The 23,565-nt window shown below is 38.6% G+C and overlaps 1 protein-coding gene across 1 annotated transcript in view; it reads left to right on the top strand.

The window, feature by feature from the left end:
* The window catches only part of LOC105991733 (chromosome unknown open reading frame, human C7orf72), a 46,414-nt gene extending 23,125 nt beyond the window's left edge, over positions 1-23,289 (top strand). Inside the window, exons 7-9 of the mRNA XM_013024419.1 lie at positions 203-310; positions 17,490-17,597; positions 23,166-23,289. Coding sequence (XP_012879873.1) covers positions 203-310; positions 17,490-17,597; positions 23,166-23,289 — 340 coding nt within the window. The remainder of the gene's footprint in view (positions 1-202; positions 311-17,489; positions 17,598-23,165) is intronic.
* The last annotated feature ends 276 nt before the right edge of the window (positions 23,290-23,565 follow it).

Genomic DNA, 23,565 nt, shown 5'->3' with positions numbered 1-23,565 from the left:
CCATCTCCAGATCTTCACCTCCCTTGTATCTGGGATTATGGGCTTTGAAGGCTTGAGCTACCATGCCTGGCATTGGTTTAATTTTTTTTTGCCTCAAGCTTTTAGTCTTTTTCTGCAAATAAAATTGCCTTTAGACATTAGAACAGTCTTCAACTATTTCTTACAAGGATGCCTATGTCCTCTCCTCTTTTCAATCTACCAGTGGTCACGTGCAGTCCACAAACGCAGATGACGTGGACAATCCCTATGGAGACATCACATCCCTTGCCAAGCCTCGGCACTCTAAACTGCTTTACACAAACTCCAGCTGGTGAGTGCCACACACAATTATTTTCACTTGTCTCATTCCTTAGGGTGAAGTAGGTTATGGGATCTATACAAATGAAGAAGAAAAATAGCCTGGCTTCTATTGAACATAGAAGAAAGATACCAAATTCTTGAAAGGACATATAGTTTATCACCAAGAATATTTCAGTTTAAGGGACTCTCCTGAGAGCATTGCACAAATCGCTTCATTTCTGTGAGTTTATTGTCTTCATCTGGAACATGTTGCCCAAAATATCCCCAAAGATGGGTGGGTGGTGACGAGAGAGAGGGGAGGTGGAGGGAGGGATGGAGGGAGGGAAAGGAAGAGGATGAGATAGAAACAAAGTATCAGATACCGCTGATCATATGAAACCATTATAAAAGCTGAAAAACAGAATCATTTAGCACTAAGTGTTGCTTTCCAGAACATTGTTTGTGAAGATGGTGAGTCTCCAGTCCAGATTGGTGGAGGCAGGAAGGAAATACTGAGTTGGAATGCACACTAGTAACCTTAGTTAGTACCAAACTTTGATATTTGGGTCTCACCACCACATCTTTCTCAGCAGAAAAATGTTGTATTCTTCTGCATTTACAATGGGTAAAATCATCTTAAGTAAAAAAACTTCAGCCAAGCACGAATAGCTCAAGCTTGTTTGTAATCTTGGCTGTTCAGAAGGCTAAGATCTGAGGATCACAGTTCAAAGCTATCCTGGGCAGGAAAGTCTGTGAGACTCTTATCTCTTGAGCTGTGGCTTAAGAGGTAGAGGTCAAGTGGGTAGTGCCGTAAGCACAAAAGCTCAAGTACAGTACCCAGGCCCTGAGTTCAAGCCCCAGGACTGGCGCACACTCACAAACATTCACTGAACATGGCTAAGTTACAAATTATTCTAGCAAGCACCACAGCTTCCTGTGAGTAAGTGAATGAGTGAGGTTTGTCATCCTCTTGATCACAGTGCTGATGGGAGCTTGCTCCTTTTTCAGCCAAAGAGAATGATACTACAGTGAGCTAGAAAAGGAAAGAGTTAGAATTCAAATCCAAAGCATATTTTCTGTTAAATACTTATCACTTCTGTTCTACTATACAGTTGAAAATTAAATTGTATCATCATAATCCCAGGATTATATAACATATATGTTATGAAATATATCTATTGGTATTATAAATACATATATATATTGCATATGCTAATATATAATTAATTCATTCATATTCTATATGCTAATATATACTTATATTTTTATATATTATACCTACAACTTATATATTCTTTTGTTCTTTTTTTTATTGTGAAAATACTGTACAGAGGGGTTACAATTACATAGGCAAGATAATGAGTACATTCCTTATCAAACATTGTAGGTTCCTCCTTTGTTTCCCCTTCCCATCCTTCCCATCCTCCTCCTGTTCCCCCACTCAATCCTCCTCCCCCCCAACCAAAGTTGTAAAGTTCGTTTTCGACAAATATATTCTTTTACCTATGTGAATCTTAAGGCTCAGAGGTTAACCTTAGATTGCTTCCAAGACTACTCAGAGACCAAAACTTAAGGCTACTCAAGTCCCTTGTATGAAAGGACTTAGTATTTGCATAAACCCCACATTGCCCTTCATGTACTCTACATTGTCTCTAGATGAGTTATCATACCTAATACAGTGTATATACTGTGTGAACAGTTGCTATACTATATTATTTAGACATGATGATAAGCAAAATGTGTGCATCGTTGACACAGGCACATTTTCCCCCATTATTTTGGGTGTGTAGTTGGTTGAATCTGGGAATGCAGGACTCATGGCTACAAAAGATTCACCATAGTCTCTGGGACAATCAAGGAATGCCTCAAGCAGGAATTCTGTTCTTTTCTCTTTATGCCACTAACTGCCATTCCTCAGGGATGTGCTACCTTTACTCTCTATCACGACTGATAAACCTTGTCAACAAATTCATACAGAGCCATAGCACAAAGCACTACAGAATTAATAATGATTGTGTGCCCATAATACAAACTAACTTCAGTATTACACATGATACTATCTGCTATTGTGATTTTATTACTAATATCTTCAAATATTTGTACACTCAAGTTTTAATTAAACATGCTTATTCATGTGTCCGCGCATCTTGATCAGAGGCACCCCTTCCATCATTCTTCCCTCTCTCCCCTACCCCTTTTCTTCACCAGTCTCAACCAGTTTTCTACTTCCTTTTCATCTATGAATTACGACTGTATCCAGCCATCATTTTTCTTCCATTCATCTTCCACTTCTTATATCCTCCACCAAGAAACTTTAAATACTTCAGTTATCTACTTTACCTAGTTGCTCTGACTACTCTATCAAACTTCAAAATACTGCTCAAACCTCTCTTTGGATTTAAAATATATTTATGTGCTCAATCTCATCAAATAATTCATTAATACCTACCTAGGACTTGAGGTATAGCTCAAATAGAGCATCTGACTAGTATCTACAAGGTTCAGGGTTTAATTCCCCAGTACCCCACCCTCTTCTATCCCAGCCCCGTTCCCACACACCACCAATAACAACACAATAAATTCCTAAAACATTCCAGGTACTGTGCCAAGAACTACAATAATACAGAATATTTTTTTAAGTTTGCCCTCAAGGAGCTAAAACATTTAAAGGGCAGATAAGCTCTGCTCACGAGTAATTATAATGCAGCATGAAATAAGGGTCAGAAGAATTCAGCTTCCTTTTTGGAAGCACAGCATTAGAGAGAAATCATTTTCCTATTTAGGACTTGAAAGGTATAGTGTTGGTCCAGGCCCTCAGGGGGACATGTTGAGATTCTTCCATAAGTTATGAAAAGGAATTACTATTTTAAAATTATTTTTATTATTGTTGAGAGTTGTACAAAGGGGTTATAAATCAACGTGTCCATTTATAAGTACAATGCATTTTAATCAATATCACCCTTGGAAATTACACCCTTGGAAACAACAACTCAAAAAAATCAAAGGACAATAGAGTACAGAAGAAACATTCTTAGTAAAGAAAGCATACTTTGGGGGTGATTCCTCAAAGATAGTGAAGAGAAATCTGGAAAACTGTGAATAAATTTGAGACCATACTATTCTCCCTAATTGTGCTGGTAACTTTTTTTCTTTAATGTGTATATGTGTGTGCCATTCCTGTGGCTTGAATTCAGGACCTGGGTGCTGTCCTTTATTTTTATTTTATTTTATTTTTTGCTCAAGTCTAGCACTCTACCGCTTGAGCCACAGCTCAGCTTTTTGGTGGTTAACCGGAGATAAGAATCTTATAGATTTTCCTTCCTGGGCTGGCTTCAAACTACAGTCTTCAGATCTCAGCCTCCTGTGTAGCTAGAATTACAGGAGTGAGCCACTGGTGCCAAGCTCTGGTGCTCAGCTGGCAAGTTGTTTGTTATCAGTTTTGTAATATATATATATATATATATATATATATATATATATACAATGCATCTTGATAAATGTCACCTCTTTCAACATTCTCCCCAAACTCTCCCAACCCAATCCTTCCCTCACTTTTCTTAATTTTATAGAATATACATTGAAATTGTTAACACTTTTAACACTTTCTCCCTGTAACTTGTTTTTTAAGGAAGTGAAATTACTTGTTGATCATGTAAGTGACTTGGAGGTTAGTTGCACTTCTCCGATTTGAGCACTAGAGAGCGTCCATGTTTGTAAAGTTTCTTCCCTTGATTAATTTTCATTTTTTTAACACAAAATTAACCTTCAAACAGAAAAAAAAACATTTTGATTGTGAAATATCTATAGATGTTAAAATAAAGTGTCATCTGTAACATAAAAAATAACACAATTTACATGCATGCATGTAGATCAGATTCTGAAAGCAAGAATTATTTTCTCATTAAAAACATTTTTATATATTCAACAAGTCAATGCAGCTTGCAGAATCTGGATAACCTTTGTGAACTTTTTGAAATAATATGAATTCACATTCCATTTCTATTCTCTATCCATTTTAAGAATAAGATAAAGATCTTTGAGCCTTGCATTGGTGGGGCTCATACCTATAATCCTAGCTACTTAGAATGCTGAGATCTGAGGATCATGGTTTGAAGCCAGCTTAGGTAGGGAAATCTGTGAGATTCTTTTCTAAAATTAACCAGCATAAAGGTAGAAGTGGAGCTGTGGCTCAAGTGGTAGAGTGCCAGCCCTGAGTGGAAAAAAAAAAGCTAAATTGATAACACCCAATCCCTGAGTTCAAGCCCCAGTATTCACACACAAACCTGTACACACACACACACACAAAGTCTTTGTTATTTCCTAATGTCTGCCTACACACACAATATGCGTGTGCACACACATATTATCATCATTGTTGTTGTCATTGCAGTCCCTCTTCCTCCTCCTCCTCCTCCTCCTCCTCCTCTTCCTCATCCTCTTCCTCCTCCTCATCTTGTCTAGAGCTCAGTAAGGCTGAAGCAAAGTCCTGTTCCTTTTGGTGATTATTTCATAACCCAGTGATGTTTCAGGACCTTGCAGTCAGAAGCAGAAATGTAAAGCTCATCCTATTTGAATGAAAGGCAACTGCAGAATTTTGCATAGCCTGAGTCTCACAGCACCCTATTCTGTGCCCTGTCCTCAGTGAGTGGAAACAGTTGCCCAAAACAGTGCCATGCATTTTCTCCAACGACTGTAGCCACATAAAGCTGCCAGAGCTTCATCTCACCATTGTGTTCTCAGTGACAATAACCACTTGGTACTGATGAGGTACAGGTTCAGGGAACAGAGCCCATAGATGTACTGGTAGTTGGTCTTCTAATCCCATAGCAGTGCTAAGGTTGATATTTGCTATTTTTCCAAAGAAGGCAGCTGTCTCCACCATACCACCCACTATTGAATGGTCACCAGGTGTCAGAATCCCTGTGCATTTCCACCTTAGCGGTTTTGGGGAGGAGGCATTTGCCAATAGTAAAGAATTATCCAGCGTGGATTCCTGGTGAACCCCTGGGAATGGTCTGAGATGGGGAAAGGGAGCCTTCTTGCCATCCACAGGGTTTTGTTGTGGCAGTATAAATTTTGGAAAAAAAAATCACACCACAACCCAGGTTAGATAATAACTATGAATAGTAGTTCCTTGAATCATGCTGACACTTCTGCCTTTCTGAGTACTTTCACATCTACTCTCTCATTTGTTTTTCAAATAGTATTATGAGCCAGAGGTTTGGAAACCAGTTCTATCCCTGTCCTGTAGACAAGGAGGCTGAGCCAGAGGAAATGACTCAAAGGGTCCAAATCACTCATTTCATGAACAGCAAGGAGAAGTCCAAGATTAGACTCCCTACTTCCCAGGGCATACTCATTCCCTGAATCTGTGTCTAGCATGCCTTTGGCCTCTGTCACACCAGAATTAGAGGATGCACAGAAATGTAAGCAAGAGGATCACAGTCCAGACTGGTCCACCTTGAAAATGGCATAAGGGCTTGGGGATTTATTATTCCTATGGCCACTTCTAAATGCAAGACATGAGGAATTTAAGAATTCAGGAGGATAGAGATAGACAGATATAGATTATCTATCTATCTAGATATATATGTACTAGATGATAAAAAGAATACCATTAAAACTAAATCTGAAAAACATGCCACAGTATCTAAGGGCAGTCAGAGAAACATAGTCCTAAGTCATTACAAAAGGATTCTAGATTTATTTGCCTTTTCACCAAACAGTGAGATCAGTGAAATCATAACCCAGAATGGACTGCCTGTCTTTGCCTATGCTACTGCCCACCTCTGAGTTTGCTGTCCCATTTTTCTGACCTTTGATTTCGTTCTCCCTGAGCTCCCAGCTGGACTCCTTATGAACTTCCTCCTTCCTCTGCTTTCTTCCCATTCAACCAGCCCATATAAATCCCTTTTTCATGGATTCTTCTGTTAGCTGAGCACCTGCCATGATCTGGGGACTCTGCAAGCACCTTACCTGTTCCATACTTCCCCTAGCACACCTTCCAGGAAGGTACAGTGACCCTAGATATTGGTAGATTATAGGTAAGGATGGCTCAGGAAGCTTCAATGTGAGTCTCAGGTTCCCAGCTCATCAGGGCAGCCCTGAATTTAAATGCATATTTTTCATGCAATCTCACTCTTACTTGGCCTCTGTGGTCTTTGCCCCTGGCATTGGCTCTTTAAGCCCAAGATGTTTATTTTTTAAATGTATTCATGGAGGTTAAGGGGTGTATCTCGGCAATAGAGCACTTGTCTAGCATGTGCAAAATCTTGGGTGCATCCCCTATCCACAGAACAAAGACACTGTAAAAAATACTAGTGATATGAAAGCTGTCAGGAGCCAGGCTGCTTTGATGTCTGCCTTGGAACTGTACCTGACAAAGAATAGTTCTAAATAAAAGCTTGTCTTAGACTTGAACTTGCCCTTATATCCACACCCTGGATAATGAAATTGTCTCTGACTTATCAAGACTGTCACCATGCCAACAATCTCTTCCCGGCAGTCCAATTGCATTATTTCTAAAACCCAGGCTTCTCTTCTTTGGGGTCCAGTTAGACCACTTGTTGGTTTCATTGATTCTAGGTATGTGCCTTAGACCTTCTGTGTCTCCATTCTTGCATGTAAGAAATGGACATAATAATTGGATTCCTGCCATATGGCTAGTGTGAAAATTAAATAATCAAATCATAAAGTATTTTAAAAGAAATAAAGCTTATATTCATGAGTATTAGTCATCTCTATAGTATATGGGAAAAGTTACCTCCATCCTAAAATTTTAACCACATATGCAATACATATAATTCTACATAGAATATGCCTTTCTTTATGGTTTGTTTACTTATTGATTTGACAATACTTTGGATTGAACTCAGGGACCTTATACTTTCAAGGTAGGCTCTCTACCACTTAAGTCAAACCTTCTTTTTGAATTTATTATTATCCTAATTGTTATTATTATTATTAGTGTGTGTGTGTGTGTGTGTGTGTGTGTGTGTGTGTATACCAGTCCTGGGGTTTGAAGTCAGGGACTGGACACTGTCCCTGAGCTTTTTTACTTAAGGCTAGCATTCTACCACTTGAGCCACTGCCCCACTTCCAGCTTTTTTGGTAGTTAATTGGAGAAAAGAGTCCCAAGGACTTTTCTGCTAGGACTGACTTTGAACAATGATCTTTAGATCTCATCCTCCTGAGCAGTTAGGATTAAGATATGAGCCACTGGTATCCAGCTGCATTTATTATTTTTGAGTACAGATTCCCTTTATGCCTGGGCCAAGTCTGAGCTATGATCCTCCTACATGTACTTCTGTGCAATCTCTACTGGTGAGGATAAATGTGCCCCCCCCCACTGTGCCCAGCCACTGGTTTTGATGGTGTCTTATGAGATTTTTGCTAGATTGGCCTGGAATCATGATTCTCTAATCTGTGCCTTCCATGTAGTTAGAATTGCAACTTTGAACCACCAATCCCAGTTTCTGTATCTTCTATTTAGTTTTTAAATCATATAACCTCAGTGCTTTCTTTTTTCTGATTTGCTATATATGCTTATTTTCTGAACTTAATTTCCATCTTATTATGCTTTGTTGAAGAAAACCAACAGTTGAAAACTCAGGCAATAACATATTCAAATTGACCCATTAGTGAAAAAAGTCTAGACTTATGAAGGGAATGAGAGTGCAAAAAGAAATCCAAGGGACAAGAAGCTAACGAGTGCAAACAAAAATATATTTTATTTTACCTTATTTTATTTTTATTTATTTTACTTTACTTATATTGTTATTTATTTGTGCTGATACCAGGGCTTGAAATCAGGGATTGGGCACTGTCCTTTAGCGTTTTTGCTCAAGACTGATGCTCTACCACTTGAGCCACATCATCACTTCTGGCCTTTTTGGTAGTTACCTGGAAATGATTCTGACAGACTTTCTTGCTTGGGATGACTTTGAACTACAACCCTAAAATCTTAGCCTCCTCTCAGCTAGAATTACATGTGTGAGCACCAGCACCTGGCTGGATGTTGCCCTTTTACATAACTTGCTCCCTTGTCTTAGAATGGGTGTTGGGTTCTTTAACATACCATCCCTCTGGATGTTCTTGTTATTCCAGTATTTTAGCATCTTTTAGAGGTTGGGTTCCTCCAACTGAATAATATCACCTGCTAGCAGCCATCTATGTGTCCCCAGATTATAATTTCCTCCTTATATAAAGTCAATATGTTACCCTTAGGATGGCAAAATTTCCCCTTTGTGGCACCCCTACAGGCAAGGGTTAAGTGGAATAAACTTAGAAGCAGAGTTGGCAGTTTATTATGCAACTAAATTCATTCTCCAAACTAAGCAATTAATCAGTTTACTATTTCATTATATGTTATTATTAGATATGATGTCATATTATATAGCAGTATGCCTATAATGTCGCCTGTGGTATCAATAAAGTCTAATTTGCAAGGCTTCCTATTTTCTTCTTCTTTTTGTTGATACTGAGGTTTGAATTCAGGGTCTCAGCTTGCTTATTCAAGGCTGGTGCTCTACCCCTTGAGCCACCCATTTAACCTAGCTTTTTTGCTGGTTATTATGGAGTTAGAGTCTTGTGGACTTTTCTGTCCTGGATGGCTTCTAGTTGCAATTCTCTAGGTCTCAGTCTCCTGAGTAGCTATGATTACAGGTATTAGCCCTCTGGCACTATATGAGGTTTTCCACAGAGTCCTGCATATGTATCTCCCTCTGTCTATGCCTGTCTCTTCATATCTCTCCTTCTCCCTCTCCCACTCCCTCCTTCCCTCCCTCCCCCTTTTCCCCCCACCCCCCTAATTCTGAGCTGATCCACTGGAAGGCTCTGTCTTTGGAGAAACTTTAATTTTGCAGGTGTTTAGAGGCAGTGGAAAAAACCTGCCACACAGATGGAGGGGATTTCCTTTATAACATGCATGCAAGCTTCAATGAACGTTTGGGGGAAACACACAGATCAGTCATTTTGCCTCTGTGTTTGTTCACCGCTCAAACTCACAAGACAGCTATATCCCTCCTCCTCCTCCTCCTCCTCCTCCTCCTCCTCCTCCTCTTCCTCCTCCTCCTCCTTCCTCCTCCCCAGTCCTCCTCCTCCTTTGTTCGTTGTGGGGCTTGAACTCAGGGTCTGGGCACTGTACCTGAGCTATTTTGCTCAAGGCTAGTGCTCTACCATTTTTTGCCACAGTTCCATTTCTGGTTTTTGAGTGGTTAATTTGAGATAAAAATCCCACAGGATCTTTTTGCCCTGGCTGGCTTCAAACCATGATCCTCAGATCTCAGCCTCCCGAGTAGCTAGAATTACAGGCATGAGCCACTAGCACCTGGCTTTCACAGCTACTCTTCTTCAAGAAAATTCCAAGTAATCCTAAAGGGCACTCTCCAGAATTTGGCAACTGTCAGTCATTTACCCTACAGCAAGGCCTACAACTGTGATCTAAAACAGGCTCCTGAACTTTCTCACCACCTACTCTAACACCACTATTGAACATCTGGATTTCTAGTCACAGCATTACTGATGTAATTAGAATATCAAAGGTGAGAATCAGGCATTGATAGTCTTTAAAAACTCCCATGAATTTTCAGTGTGTGCAGTGCATTTGCAAAACTCTTGTCTTTACATCTTTGCAACTGTATTTATTTGATAAGCTTTAATAAACTTCTTTTACTTGATAAATATACAAGTTTTTGATTTTTTTCTTTAAAACCTTGTATTTCAGCTAAAGTTAGTTGAGTATTTATTAACTACTAATAATGTGCTGGTTGCTTACACATTCATTTAATTCTCTAATCCCCAGAGGGCCCCTAAGTTGTTAGTAAACTTGTCTTCTCGGTGTTGCAATTAATTAATTAAGTCCCAGATCTTATCTTCCTGTACTAAAGTTCATTCCTTTGTATTATTTGTTCTGGTGTTGTCCTTGATGTAACTTACCTTCACTTTGTCTGGTCAATGAATTATTGCTAAAGCCAATAAACTATCACCAGTAATCAAAATTATACAATTAAAAGAGAAGTACCAGATTTGTAAGTATAATTCACTTCTTGATACATATTTTCCCCTGAAATGCTGATATTAACACATAATTGATGTGAAAAGAACACCTAGAAATTGTATATGGGTTGAGATGCTTTTTCCACTTAGCATTCACTGAAACACAAGTATGTTCATTACTTGATGTCCTGGCAAAATGCCAAGAGAAATCCAGATCTGAGATTACTAAGGTCCACATTGTCATCCTCACCCTTGAACTACATACTTATTTCTCCAATTGGTCTCTTTTGTCTGTCTCCATGTTACATTAAAGAATGTGTTGGTCAGCTTTTTGGGGGGTAGAAATAAAATTAGATGAATAAAAAGAAACAAAGTGCCAGCATTGATTATCCTTCCTTTTGTTGCAATGCTAAGATTCAAACCTAGGGCATGGTGTGTGCATGTATGTTCACTTCCCCAAAAGCATGCAACTGGTCCTTATTATGTGCAAACTCTATGTTTGAAAATGTGTACATGGAGCTGCATCCTAGTGCAAGCATCTCATATTTGGCATTTTTCACTAAGGTAGGAGAGTTTGAACTCCTCAAAGGGCAAAAGCCTCGGAATATTCTTCCACAGAGCTTCCCAATGGAGGCAGTATACAAAGCATTCCTGGGCCAGCTGTGGGTCTTGAGTACCAGAGACTGATTGTCTCCCTGAAAAGCTTTCCTTGTGTCCTGGTACCCAGCTGACTCTTCTGAACTGACTGTAAGACTGACACATGCTACATCTCTTCCTAGTTGTGCAACCAGTGTCTCTGTGTATGTGTGCTGAGTCTCAGTTGCTATGACAAATATTCGAGATAAGTTTTACATGGGAAACATTTCAGAGGTTGGCTTACAGCTTTAGAGAATTCAATCTACAATTGCTTGGCTCCATAAATTTGGCTTGTGCTGGCATGGCACATCATGGTGAGTGTATGTGGAGTATGACACTAGTATATGCCATGGCTTCCAGAAACCAGAGAAACAGGCACTTCAGGTACATGCTTTCCCCCTGCAATGGCCTAAATTGCTACCAGCAGGCCCTACTTCCAAAAGCTTCTACCAGTTTTTAAGGTCTAGACCACAACAAGCAGAAGCAACCAACTTAATCTCCATTTGGGGAAGTTATTCTATAGGAAAGTGGTTCCTGGAGAAGGATTTGTTTTGACTTGGCTGTCTGTGAAGAACATCAGTATAACCATATAATGGAAATATCCATGGAGGAACTCTTCCTCCACTGTCAGAAGAAGTTTCCTGTCCTTTTGGATTTGATCTCTGTGTCAGTTTTGAAATCAGAATCTACCATAGGGATGACATACTCTTTAAAAAAAAAAAGACCTCAGGAAATGAAGCATGAACCACTGAGTACAGTAGAAGTTGCAAACTCCAGGCCTGTTTGTGACGGTGGCTTTCCTGTCTTTCCTTGTGCAATAGCGCAGCAACTTGAGCCATTTCTTGAGCTGTAGTTCTGGTCTTGAGTCCTTCAGAGTGTTCCATGCCTCGGAACTAGCAATGAAATCTCCCCCCGCACCCCCATGTCCTAAGCAGTTTCCAGAACTGAGTCTCAAGCAAGGTTAACTGTTATTCTGCCCTTCTTATCTTCATGGCGGCAATCTGTGTATAAACTATTTCAAGTGCAATATGGCAGACACACTAATTACTTTGCATATATTCCTAAACTTTCTATTTAAATGGTATATTTGGAAGCCTGATTGCTTTTCCTAGAGAGAATTTTCCTGTGCACACTGCAGAACTTTTCCCTGCGGTCTTGTCTCTTCCAGTTTCTCATTCTGCTTCTGGTAGGAGGGGATGGGAAGCAAAACAGCACAGGAATTACACTAAACAAAATGGTTTGGAACTCATGTGCTGTTTTTCTTTTTGCCTCTTTTCCTATTTTATTAGTGTAAATTAATTGTACAAAGAGGTTTTTCTATGATATTTCTATAAAGATACGGAATATCATTTGGCCCACTCTATTATTATACTTTATTTCAGTCCTACTTATTTCCTCCTTTTAAAACAGCATCCATATATATGTGTATATATGTTTTATATACACATATATATGTACTTATATATGATACAAATTCTATATGAAATAAACATGACATATATTATTCATATAATCAATATATTGATATAAATGTTAATATATTATTCATGTCTCATTATATCTTATTAGTTCCTATTATTATCATTATCATTGTCTCATGCCTAAACTTCATACATGAGTAAAAATGCCTTTGTAGCTTGGCTTATGATATGTAGTTCTATCCATTTTCTTGGAAGATGGCATAACTTCTTTTTCATGGCTAGCTATCATCTATGTATGGATGTATCTATATATTTTTGTATCTATCTATCAGCTATGTATATGTGTATCTATAGATCTATTAACTTTCTATCATCTATTTCTGTCTATTATCTATCTATCCATTAGCTATCAATCCATTCATTGGTTGTTGGGCATCTGGACCCTTTGGTCGATTTCTTAGGTTGGCTGTCCTGTAGTACTAACTGCAGTAGGTAGGTAGGTATCATTATTCTGTGTCGAATTATACTCCAGATATATGCCCAAGAATAGAACAGCAAGTCATAAAATAGTTCTATGTTTAGGTTTTAGGCGCCTCCATACTGGTTTCCACAATGGCTGCAATAAGATACACTTCTAACAATAGGATAGAAAGGTTCTTTTGGCTCCATACTTGCCATGTATTTCTTGTAATATCCAGTTTTTAATCACATATTTTTATTAATTTCAGTGTTCTTTATTTTGGTTGATATGATTTAGGGTTTGTTGATCTAATATTTTCAGAGAACCAATTTTTATTTCACCATCCATTTTTAATCCTCATTAATTTCTGTCATAGTATTTATTATTTCCTACTTTATGCTAATTGTTTAGAGATTCTTTTTCTGGGAGCTTGAGTACATCATTAGATTATTTATTAATTTCAGATTTCACTGATTTATGTAAGTGCTCATAGAAAAAAACTTTCTCTTAGCACTGCCTTTGCTGTGTTTCAAAGGTATTTGTAAGTTTTGTTTTCATTTTCATTTGCTTCTGGGACTTTTATGTTTTGTTGTCATGGGACTTGAACTCAGGACCTGGGAGCTGTCCCAGATATTCTTTTGCTTAAGGTTAGTGCTCTATGACTTGAGCCACAGCTCTACTCCTGATTCTAGGACTTTTCAAATCCGCCCTTCCTTCTTTCTTTGTGCATTAGTTGTCCTTAAACAATATATTCTTTCGGTTTCATGTATTTAAATATTTTCTCTAGTGTTATTTGCTGTTGATTCCTTATCTTATTCACTGTGGTCTGTTAAAATACAAGGCATTCTTCCAGTTTGGTTTTATCTGTTAAGACTTTCTTTGTGTCCTAAAATTTGAACCATCTTGAAGAAAGTTCTATATGTTGCTGAAAAGAATATAAATTTTCCAGTTCATGAAATGTTCTGTGGTGTCTGTGAAGTCTGTTTGACCTATAGCATCATTCAATTCTGAAGTGACTTTCTTGACAGTTTATATGGATGGCCTATCTGTTAGTGTGAGTTGGAGTCTTGAAGTCACAGGCTATAATTGTGTTGGGATCTGTGCTTTCATTTCGAATAGTATTATTTTATGAAACTGAGTATGTCTATTTGTGTGTCATATGTTTTATGGTGTTTAAGGCATATATTTTCAATCACTAACATTTCTTGATTGATTGGCCTCTTTGTCAATGTGAACTTCTTTTCTGCCTGTTCTACTTCTTCTCTGCTTCTTTACACTGACAGATATGAGTATAGCTATTCCTGCTTGCTGCTGGGCTCCATTTGATTGGAATCTTTTACCATCCTTTAACGTTAAGCCATGTTTCCCTCTCCCAGGAAGATGTATTTTTTGTTTTAAAGAAATTGTTGAAACTTGCTTTTTTAGTCCAACCTACTAGCCTGTCTTCTGAGTGGAGAATGAAGACCATTAACATTTAGAGTTATTGCTGAGAGGTATGTAGTTAAGTCTTGCCACTTTGCTGTTTTCATAGTGTTTGGATCCACTTGAGGCCTCATTTGCTTTTCTGCTTTTCTATCTAGTGAGATTTTATTCTTTCCCATATTTTCATCATTGTGTTTGTCTTCCATTTTCTGTGTCTAGGACACTTTTAAGTATTTTCTTCAATGCTTGTTTTGTGGTCATGAAGGAATTCAGCTTTTTTTACATCTAGAAATTTTCTTATTAAATTTGAAGGCTATCTCTACAAGATACAATCATCTAGGTTGGCATTTATTTCTATCAGGACTTGAAATACATGATTCCATGCCCTCCTTGATTTTAGTCTCTGTTGAGAAATCTGCTGTTACTGCAAGTAAACAATACTTTGTGTGTTGCTGGGAGCATCTCTCTTGTACTTTTCAATACTCCTTTTTGTTTATATATTTAATGTTTTGTTTCTCTTTTGGTCCTATCTGTTGAGTTTCCTAATAGCTTCCTATACCTACACAACTATCCTGTTCTCAAGATTTGGGAAATTCTTGTTTTCTTAAGGATGTGTTCTAGTCTTTTAAATTGTGGCACTTGTCTTTCTAGTATGGCCAGTATTCGTTGGTTTTTAATGGTTTCCTAGAGGTATCACATATTTTGTTTATATTCCATGTTTTTCCCATTATCATGATGTTCCAATATACTTTATCTTCAAGACCTGATATTCTGTCTTCAATTTGACCCAGTCTACCAAAGAAGCTTTCAACTGAATTTATTCAACTTATTGACATTTTCATTTTTAGGATTTTAACTTAATTTTCTCACGATGTCTACATATTAATTTTATCTTTCATACCCTGAGTTTATCTTTCTTATTTTATTCAGCTGCTTATTTGAATTCTATCTGAACTTGTTATTTGTATTACCTTTGAATTCAGGAGTTTATACATGTTTAATTTTGTTAGTTATTCTTGCAATCATTCCTCAAAATTTCTTGACTTCAGCCATTTAACTACAATTAGTGTCCTTTGGTATGGTGTTTTGGGAGAGGTAATTCCTTGTTTTAAATAAAATATTTATTATGTTTCTGTGTTTAGATCTGCACTGGATGCCCAAATCTTTTGTTCATTTGAAGTATTGCAATGTTTAGGCAGGAATGAGTAGTGATTGAATTGAGTTGTAGCTTCTTGCCATTGGATTTGGATTTTGAGTCCATAGTCAAACACTCTTTCACTGTCTTCAGATCACTGGGTCTGGCCTCCTGCTAACTTAGACAGAAGAATAGATGTAGAAGCAATCGTGGTTAATAAACCCATTATGAAAACACATAATCACTAATTAAGAGCAATTGTCTCCTGGTTCCAGTGGCTACTGAGGAGGCTGAGATCTAAGGATCATGGTTGAAGCCAGCCTAGGAAAGAAAGTCCATGAGACTCTTTAATTTACTATCAAAAAAGCTGGAAGTGGAACTGTGCCTCAAGTGGTAGAGAACTAGACTTAAGAACCAAACCTCAGAGATAGTGCCCAGGCCCAGGCTCAGAGGTAGTGCCAGGTGGGAACTGTACCTCATATGTGTAATCCCTGTACTTAAGAGGTTGTAACAGATGGACCAAAAGTCCAATCTGAGTCTAGTGGGGAGAACCTATATCAAAAGAAGAAGATGAATAAACATAAGAAAATCAGAATCAAACTCAGAGGTCAAGTAATTATATCAAAAGGTTAAATTAGAAGCTGTATATAAGAAGTATAAAAGAAGGAAAAGACTATATAAAATCCAAAATATTATAATGTGAATATTTAGACCAATCACCAGAAAACTGAAATAATTAAAACAGAGGAAAATAAAAAAGAATATCATTTACTCTCCTCATGTAAACCCAAATTTTAAAATTATTTTTACTAAAAAATAAGGCTAGGTTCTAATCTTTCATGAGTGCTATTTGTGAGTACTATAGTTCAAATTTTTTGGTGCTGGCAGTTTTTTCTTTCTTTTGATAATTCAAAGATGAGTTTCCAGGCAGGTGTGATTGGCCTCTTATTTTCCTTTAGCAACCAAAAGTCAGATTATCTGGGGAGAAAACTGGATGAGGTTGTTTATAACCTGTTGGATAGCAGGTCCTAGGCTCTTGGTCCATTAATGATCTGGTCTGAATTGGGGGAAGTCCTATGGCTTTTACCACTGTGAGAGAATAGTTCTACAGTTTTTTGAGCTGTGTCCAGCTGGGAGGTTGCTCAGATTCCCACTTGGTAACTTGAATGAGATTTTTTCCCTCCATAACTCTAAATTGGATCTCTCTCTCTCTCTCTCCCTCTGTGTGTGTGTGTGTGTGTGTGTGTGTGTGTGTGTGTGTCTGTCTGTCTGTCTGTCTGTCTGTCTCTGTCTGTCTCTCAGTCTCTGTCTGTCTCTCGCTCTGTGTGTGTCTCTCTCTCTTTCTCTTGTGCCTCCATTGTGTGCTCCCATTTAGATTGGAGGTATTCAATGCCTCTCAGGAAGGAGGGCCAAAGTACAACTGAATGCTGAAGTGGGGTCTAATTAATCTGAGACTATGTTCCATAATGAGCCTAATGTTAATTATGTTATTTTGAATGGGACTTTCTTCTTTTCTCCAAGTGAAGGCTAGGCCCTCTGCAGTTATCTGGCCTATCTCAGCTTTGGCAATGGGCTCTTTGCCTGGGCATTTAGGGATCCAGCTATCTTCTTTCTTTTTTCAATTTCTGACTCCTGTTAGAACACCTGCCTAGCAATCACAAGACCCTGATTTCAAACTTCAGTTACAAAAAAAAGTGAAATATTAGAAAACCATCTCAAACAAGAATATAGGATATTCACAGGAAGAAGGATGACATTTGCCAAAACCCAACACAACTGTGAATGTTAGTGTGTGTATTAATGCTGAAGTGATTGTGAGAGTTATGTGTGGGGTATCATTTCATTGTTTTATCAAGATCAAATATCTTCCTTATGAAACTGAGCTCAACAGTGAGTCATGGATGTAAAAGACATGGAAATTTAAAATAATAGCCCAATATGCGCTTGAAAAAAAGCCTTTTTTGCACCTTATAGTAAAGTGTGTCAGCATGCCCTATGCATCTGTGTTTTCCTGTTAAATCCCAGAAGAAAAAATTAGACTGCATCCTCCTTTATGTTTTTAACATTTGGGTTCTAGTTACTGTGACTATTTCACAATTCATGATTTCAATTTCCCCTCATTCTCTTATTAACTCTTTAGTGCTGCAAATATCCCAGGATACACAGGCAAGGTTCATTTCACTGCCACCCACCCAGCAAATACTTCTCTTCCACCAACAACACCATCGCAGGACTCAGAAGTGAACCGGTAAGGATGAATCCTATTTGCTCACATATGTTAGAGGTAGACATCCTAATTATGGTGGTTCCATTATAAAACAATTGCCTAAATTCTAAAAGCAAATTGACATTGCTCAAAAAGAATGGGACATCACGTCCAAAAAAAAAAAAGTGATGAGTTAATTTTCCTGCGCAGGGAACATTAGTAGACTTTCTACATGTTTTTCTTATCAATCTTGCTCAAAGTTAACACTGAAAATAAATATAGGTTAATGCTCATGTGGCATTGGTAATCAGTTATCATAAACATCTGAAGCCTGTCAGGGGTCAGGATTTTGGTCTCTTGGACTCACAGTTTTGCACATCATTTGTCCTATATCACCAGAGGGTTCTACAAAATATCACATTGGACAAACTTTTGTGAGTAATCATTAAGTTTATTTAAAAGATAATGAAATGTAGAAAGGCATATGTATGTTTAAGCTCTTAAGTTTTACAAACTGAAAACAGAAAACAATAAATGAAAAGAAGTGGAAGATTACTTCATTGGAAGACACCAGTGAGGCGCAGCACATTATTTCTCATTATAACTCAACTGTGAAAGCATTTGGTGGAGTCTTGGCCTTGCAAAAAAAAAAAAAGATGACACAGTATTGAAAATGCAAATGCAACCTGAAACTAGAGGCAAGTGTAAAGGACTAGGCTAACATGGTAGGCAACCATTGACGAGAGAGGAGAGGCAAATTTTCTGTCACAATGGTGACTTTTTCTCCTAGATCACATGGCTGCAGAAAAGGATTTATTCATTTATCACATATTCATGCAACACTAACTCTGGTCTTACACAGGAAAGGCACTGGATGCACAAGGTGGAACAGAAAAGACTCTAGCTCTCAGATATTGCTATCTCAGGGTAGGCGATAGATAGTAAAGAAGTACACAGATAGCTAACAAAATGAAATAATTTTGATTATTGAATTATGCTATGATGAAGAGAAAGTGTTATCATAGAGAGATTGTGCCTCAGGGTCTTAAAGGCTCTCTGAGGGCTGATGCCAATGTTCTGGTAGAGCCCCTTGCCTTCATGGCTGAGAGTAGAATAGTGGCCATGAGCCGTGTTCTTGGGCTATGGTTCCCAGTTCACCCAGCTGTTCAATCTCTCATTCACTAATCTATCCTTTGGATAATTCTTACATTCTCTGATTTGAGTCAACAAGCATCATCTGTGCTACAATAATTCACAGGAACTAAGTCTGTTGAAAGTAGCTCAGGATCTTGTGTAGAATGAGAGACTGAACTAGATACAAATAATTCTTTGTATCTAGATGAGGATGACAGTGAGCATCAGGTACTGATAACCACTATGCTGCTCTCATGCTCTCTAGACTCCAGCCAGTCCCCTTGGGTGTGGTGACATTGACTACCCATGTCACCATCCCAGCATCCCATGAAGAAATTGAGGTATAGACCAGCTGTGTGGGGATTTCAGTTCACTTAAGCAGACATCACAGAAATAACTCAAGGTGATTAATGGAAGGACAGGCTTGACCTGCAGGGTACTTAAGGGCTGGGCTACAAGTGTGCAATACTGAGTATACTTCATGGTACAGCAGTAATCCACTAGCTCAGGGAAGATCACCTCTAGTCCTCCTTGTGTCACTGTGTGCAGTTCTCTATATCTTCCTGCCCTGTGTGTGCCCTTCTATACGGGCAAGGATTGAAGGAGAGGAAAGGTGACCCCTTGGAAAGAGTTTCCTATGTCACTTGAATTTTTGGTTTAAGAGTTGTGTAGAATCTCCAACCATCTGATATTATACATCTCATCTGAAAAAATGGGTTACTGGGTGTCTAGGTTAATATTTTGCCTTCAGTCTATGCTCAAAACATCCTTTTCCACTCTCAATACTTATATTTATAGTAAAAATAAAATTTCTTTTGTAAGTCCAAGTTAAGATGATGTTATGGAGAAATGTAGAAAGTAAAAGTGGTCACTTTGGTGAAACAAATGAACAAATCCATCATCTCATCATGGTTAATCATTCCTCATCACCGTCCAAGGTACCAGCAGCTATAAAACTACTCATGTGACCTGATGACAATACACCATTAATACCTACTGCTCTCATGTCTAGATATCTAGACTGCTTCATCCTAAATAGTGCTGCATTTTAGCCACAGGTTTCCCCAATGGCCCACCATTCATAATTACTGTTGGTTTTTTTTTTGTCGGTCATGGGGCGTGAACCCTGGGCCTGTGCGCTGTCCCTCAGCTCTTCAGCTCAAGGCTAACGCTCTACCACTTGAGCTACAGCGCCACTTCCATAATTACTGTTTTGATTTCTGTATTTCCAGCATTTGATTTTGAAGAAAAAACAGCAAGTTCACATATAAGTGAGATTATGCAAAATTTTTCTTTCTGTGTCTAGTTTATTTCACTTTGCATAAGATCCTCCAGATTCATCCAGGCAAACATCAGTTTCTCCTTTCTTAAAGCAGAATAGTATTCTTGTATATTGAATTAATACACATAGAGAGAACGCATTTTTATTATTTTATCTACACATAGTCATTTATTCACTATTGTGAGTAAAACTGTGCTGAATATGGTTTTTAATAAGATGGTAATAAGATGTCTTAATAACATATTTTTCATCTTCTTTGAATATATACAATGTGTCTGAATGTACTTTTATACCTAACTGTTGATGGTTCTCCACACTGTTTTCCACAATGGGTACAACAATGTACAAAATTTTTACCAAAAAATGTGGCATGGTTCCCTTTGATCTATACTACCTCAATACCTATTATCTTTGGTCTTTTTGATAGTACCTATTCTAATAAGTGTGAGATTCTGCTGTGAATTTGATTCACATTTTTCTTGGGCACTGAGGATCTTTCATATACCTATTGGTCATTTTTATGTATTCTTTGAAGAAATATCTATTTAAATCTTTTATTCATTTTGAAATTGGGTTATATGTGTCTTCTGCCACAACATTATATGAGTTCTTTTTTTTGTATATTTCCAAGTCCATATATTTTCTCCTCATATTTATGGTTGTTTATTTTTCTATAACAAGCTATTTTGTTTGGTAAAGTACCATTTATTTACTTTTGATTTTGTAGTCTGATCCATGTTAAGACACATTTTGAAATGCTGTAAATCCAGTTCCAAAAGTAGAAGGTGTAGGCATTTAGATAATTGACATATTATACTATGTATGTAGAACATAATGAAGAAATGCCCAAAATAATACATCATTATATCTATCATCTAGTGTTTCTATTATAAAAAAAACAACTGGGATAGAACCTTGTGGCAGGATAGATCATGATTTTAAAAGGATATAACTCAAAGATCTTCATTAACAAAAACAACATTTCTAATTCCTCACCTTTTTATTCAGAGTTTGTGTTATCACTCAAATAACTAGATATCCTAACACATCTAGCACATCTCCACAATCATCCCATGTGTAAACCACTCAATAAATGTCCTTTTATCTTTCAGCTAAATCTTTACTTCTAAATGGAAAAATAACTCCCCAGTGCTACAGCCTCAGAAAATAGTTTAAGCTAGTGCCCAACCACTTTGCTGTGAGCAAAAAGGTGCTCAGGACAGTGTCTAGACCCAGAGTTCGAGCCCCAAGACAGGCAAAACAAAAGGACTCAGCCTTCCCTCTGAGCCATGGATCCTATTCAGTTCTGCCTTCTCCCCATTTACTTGGCATCTGTATCTAGTTACCCCCAGTTAACCTGTGTTTATAGAAACATCCAATTGTCTCTCCCGACCATGCCCCACTCAACTGCCCTTCTGTTCCTCCCTTTCACTTCTTTTTTTAATGTTATTGTCAAAGTGAAGTATAGAGGGATGACAGTTACATAAGTAAGGTAGTGAGTATATTTCTTGTCAAACTTGCTATCCCCTCCCTCAATTTTCTCCCTCCCTTTCACTTCTAAATGTCCTTAAGAAGTAGTCACTCTTGCTCCTGGCTCCCTGCCTCTATTTCAAACCTCTTCTCCCATCTGGATTCTGATGGTACCAGAGACATGAGGTACTCTTGCCTACAAGACTGTGGGCTGACAGGGGACCAGAGCACTGACAACTGCACTGATGTTTCTTTATGCAGAGGTTAGGGACAGTGCATCTGCCATCAAAGATCTCAGTTTCAAGAAAGACTGCAGTGGTGGCTTTGAGTCCTTAGATTGCTGAGGTTTGGCTTTCAGTGTTAAGGGACCTCAAGCTCACATGTTCACCCAGGGTTGTAGGCTCTACAATGTGCCTTAGTATTCAACCAGGGGTGTAGGCTCCCCATCGTGCCGTAAGGATCATACTGGGTTAGGACACAAAATAGAAAAGAAAGAGACAGGTGCAGGAGATGCAAAGTGAGGAGATGGGGGTGTTCATGAGACAGAGAAGAAGATATATTATGGATCTCTAAATGTTTGAGTAGGGGAACAAGGGTGCAAATGTTTCCCCAGATCTTTTCTCCATTACAGTTCCCTCACACCACAGTATAACCTCTGTAGAAACTGGGCTTTTGACTCCCATTTTTAAAATCAAGATATTCATACAAATGTATATTATACCCACACACAACATCATGGTACTCACAGCATCAAACAAAGCCCTGTGGGGCAGAGTACCTGCGTAAGGTCTCTTCCCCACACTAATTCCGAAACTATGACTTGCCCAGAATTCACACTGAGAACACACAAGTGAAATCATGGCCCATTCACAACAGAAACGTACCAGGCTGAGGTTTCAGGGCTTGTTCATGACAGTTTGGTGGATATCAATACGAGCAGTACCACCTCCAAGCAACATAAGGAGTTCCAGAACCCAAGGGGTAAAAGATCACCCATATTGCTTCATATTTTCATGGTTACGTTATTTCTTTTAATCCCCATGACAGTTTTGGAATGGCAAATTTACTCCTACTGTGTAGGTCAGCAAACTTAAGTCCCATTCTGTTTGAGCAGAGAGCTTCAACTTGGCACAAAGAGGGACAGATTTTGCCCTCTGCTTCCATCCCCCCCTCACCTGGTGGTTGCCTTCAGTTCCAGCCCCAAGCTCCCCCATTCTCGGCCACCAACTTCTCCCTAGACCCCTCACCTTTCCACCACATTTTCCCCTGTTTGTTCTTTGCCATCTCTGCCTGACCACGCAGGACTCCATGTGGCTGTCTTTCCTCCAGGTGGACATACTGTCTGGGTTTCCCTAGCACCTCAGTTGCCCATCCCATCAGAGACTTTCTATCAATTGACTTCCTATCTCTAGGTTCATCTCCTTTCTTAGCCTCTACCACATCCCTAGGCACAGAGAATTTCAATAACTGAAACAGGATCAATATAATGTGTGTATTACAATGACACTAAATGCATACAGAGTTGGTCATTTTTAGCATTCCTTTCTGCTATTCTCTTTCTCACACACATTCTTTCTCTATTCTCTCTCTCTCTCTCTCTATCTCTCTGTCTCTCCCCCCCCCTCCCTACATGTCTCCCCACTCATCCATTTATACTAGTTGGGGAATAGATGTTATATGCTTTTATGTTGATTATATGTCATCTCTTCCTCTATCTGTTGTAGCATTTTGCGGACAGGCATGAAAGTGGACCTCTTCCGTCACCAGGCACCACTATCCAGAATGGTCACCACTGTGAAACCCTACAACCCCTTCAACAAGAAGGAAAAAGTAACTTTAGACTACTAGTGAAGGAAACCACACCAACCAGTAGGGAGGGGATGGGGGAGGCTTCTAAGTCCCCCCCCTCACCAGGGAGGAAAGACATTGTGCATAGACTGATGGGAAAATAAAAATGCCCATCAAGTTCCAAGTACATCCATGTAAGTCATGGTGTGAGTCCTGGCTCCAGCGCAGGCATGTTCCTCTCTCAACCACTGGCCTATCAGCTAGGCCTGCGATGCCCTACTCTATGCTGACAATTGAGACTCTGGGACCAAGCACATGAGGATTTCACTGTACAGA

Source organism: Dipodomys ordii, unplaced genomic scaffold (genome assembly GCF_000151885.1).
Source record: "Dipodomys ordii isolate 6190 unplaced genomic scaffold, Dord_2.0 Scaffold76, whole genome shotgun sequence".
Lineage (NCBI taxonomy): Eukaryota > Metazoa > Chordata > Mammalia > Rodentia > Heteromyidae > Dipodomys > Dipodomys ordii.
The sequence above is the reverse complement of the archived record's forward strand: the minus strand, read 5'-3'. Positions and strand labels throughout refer to the sequence as shown.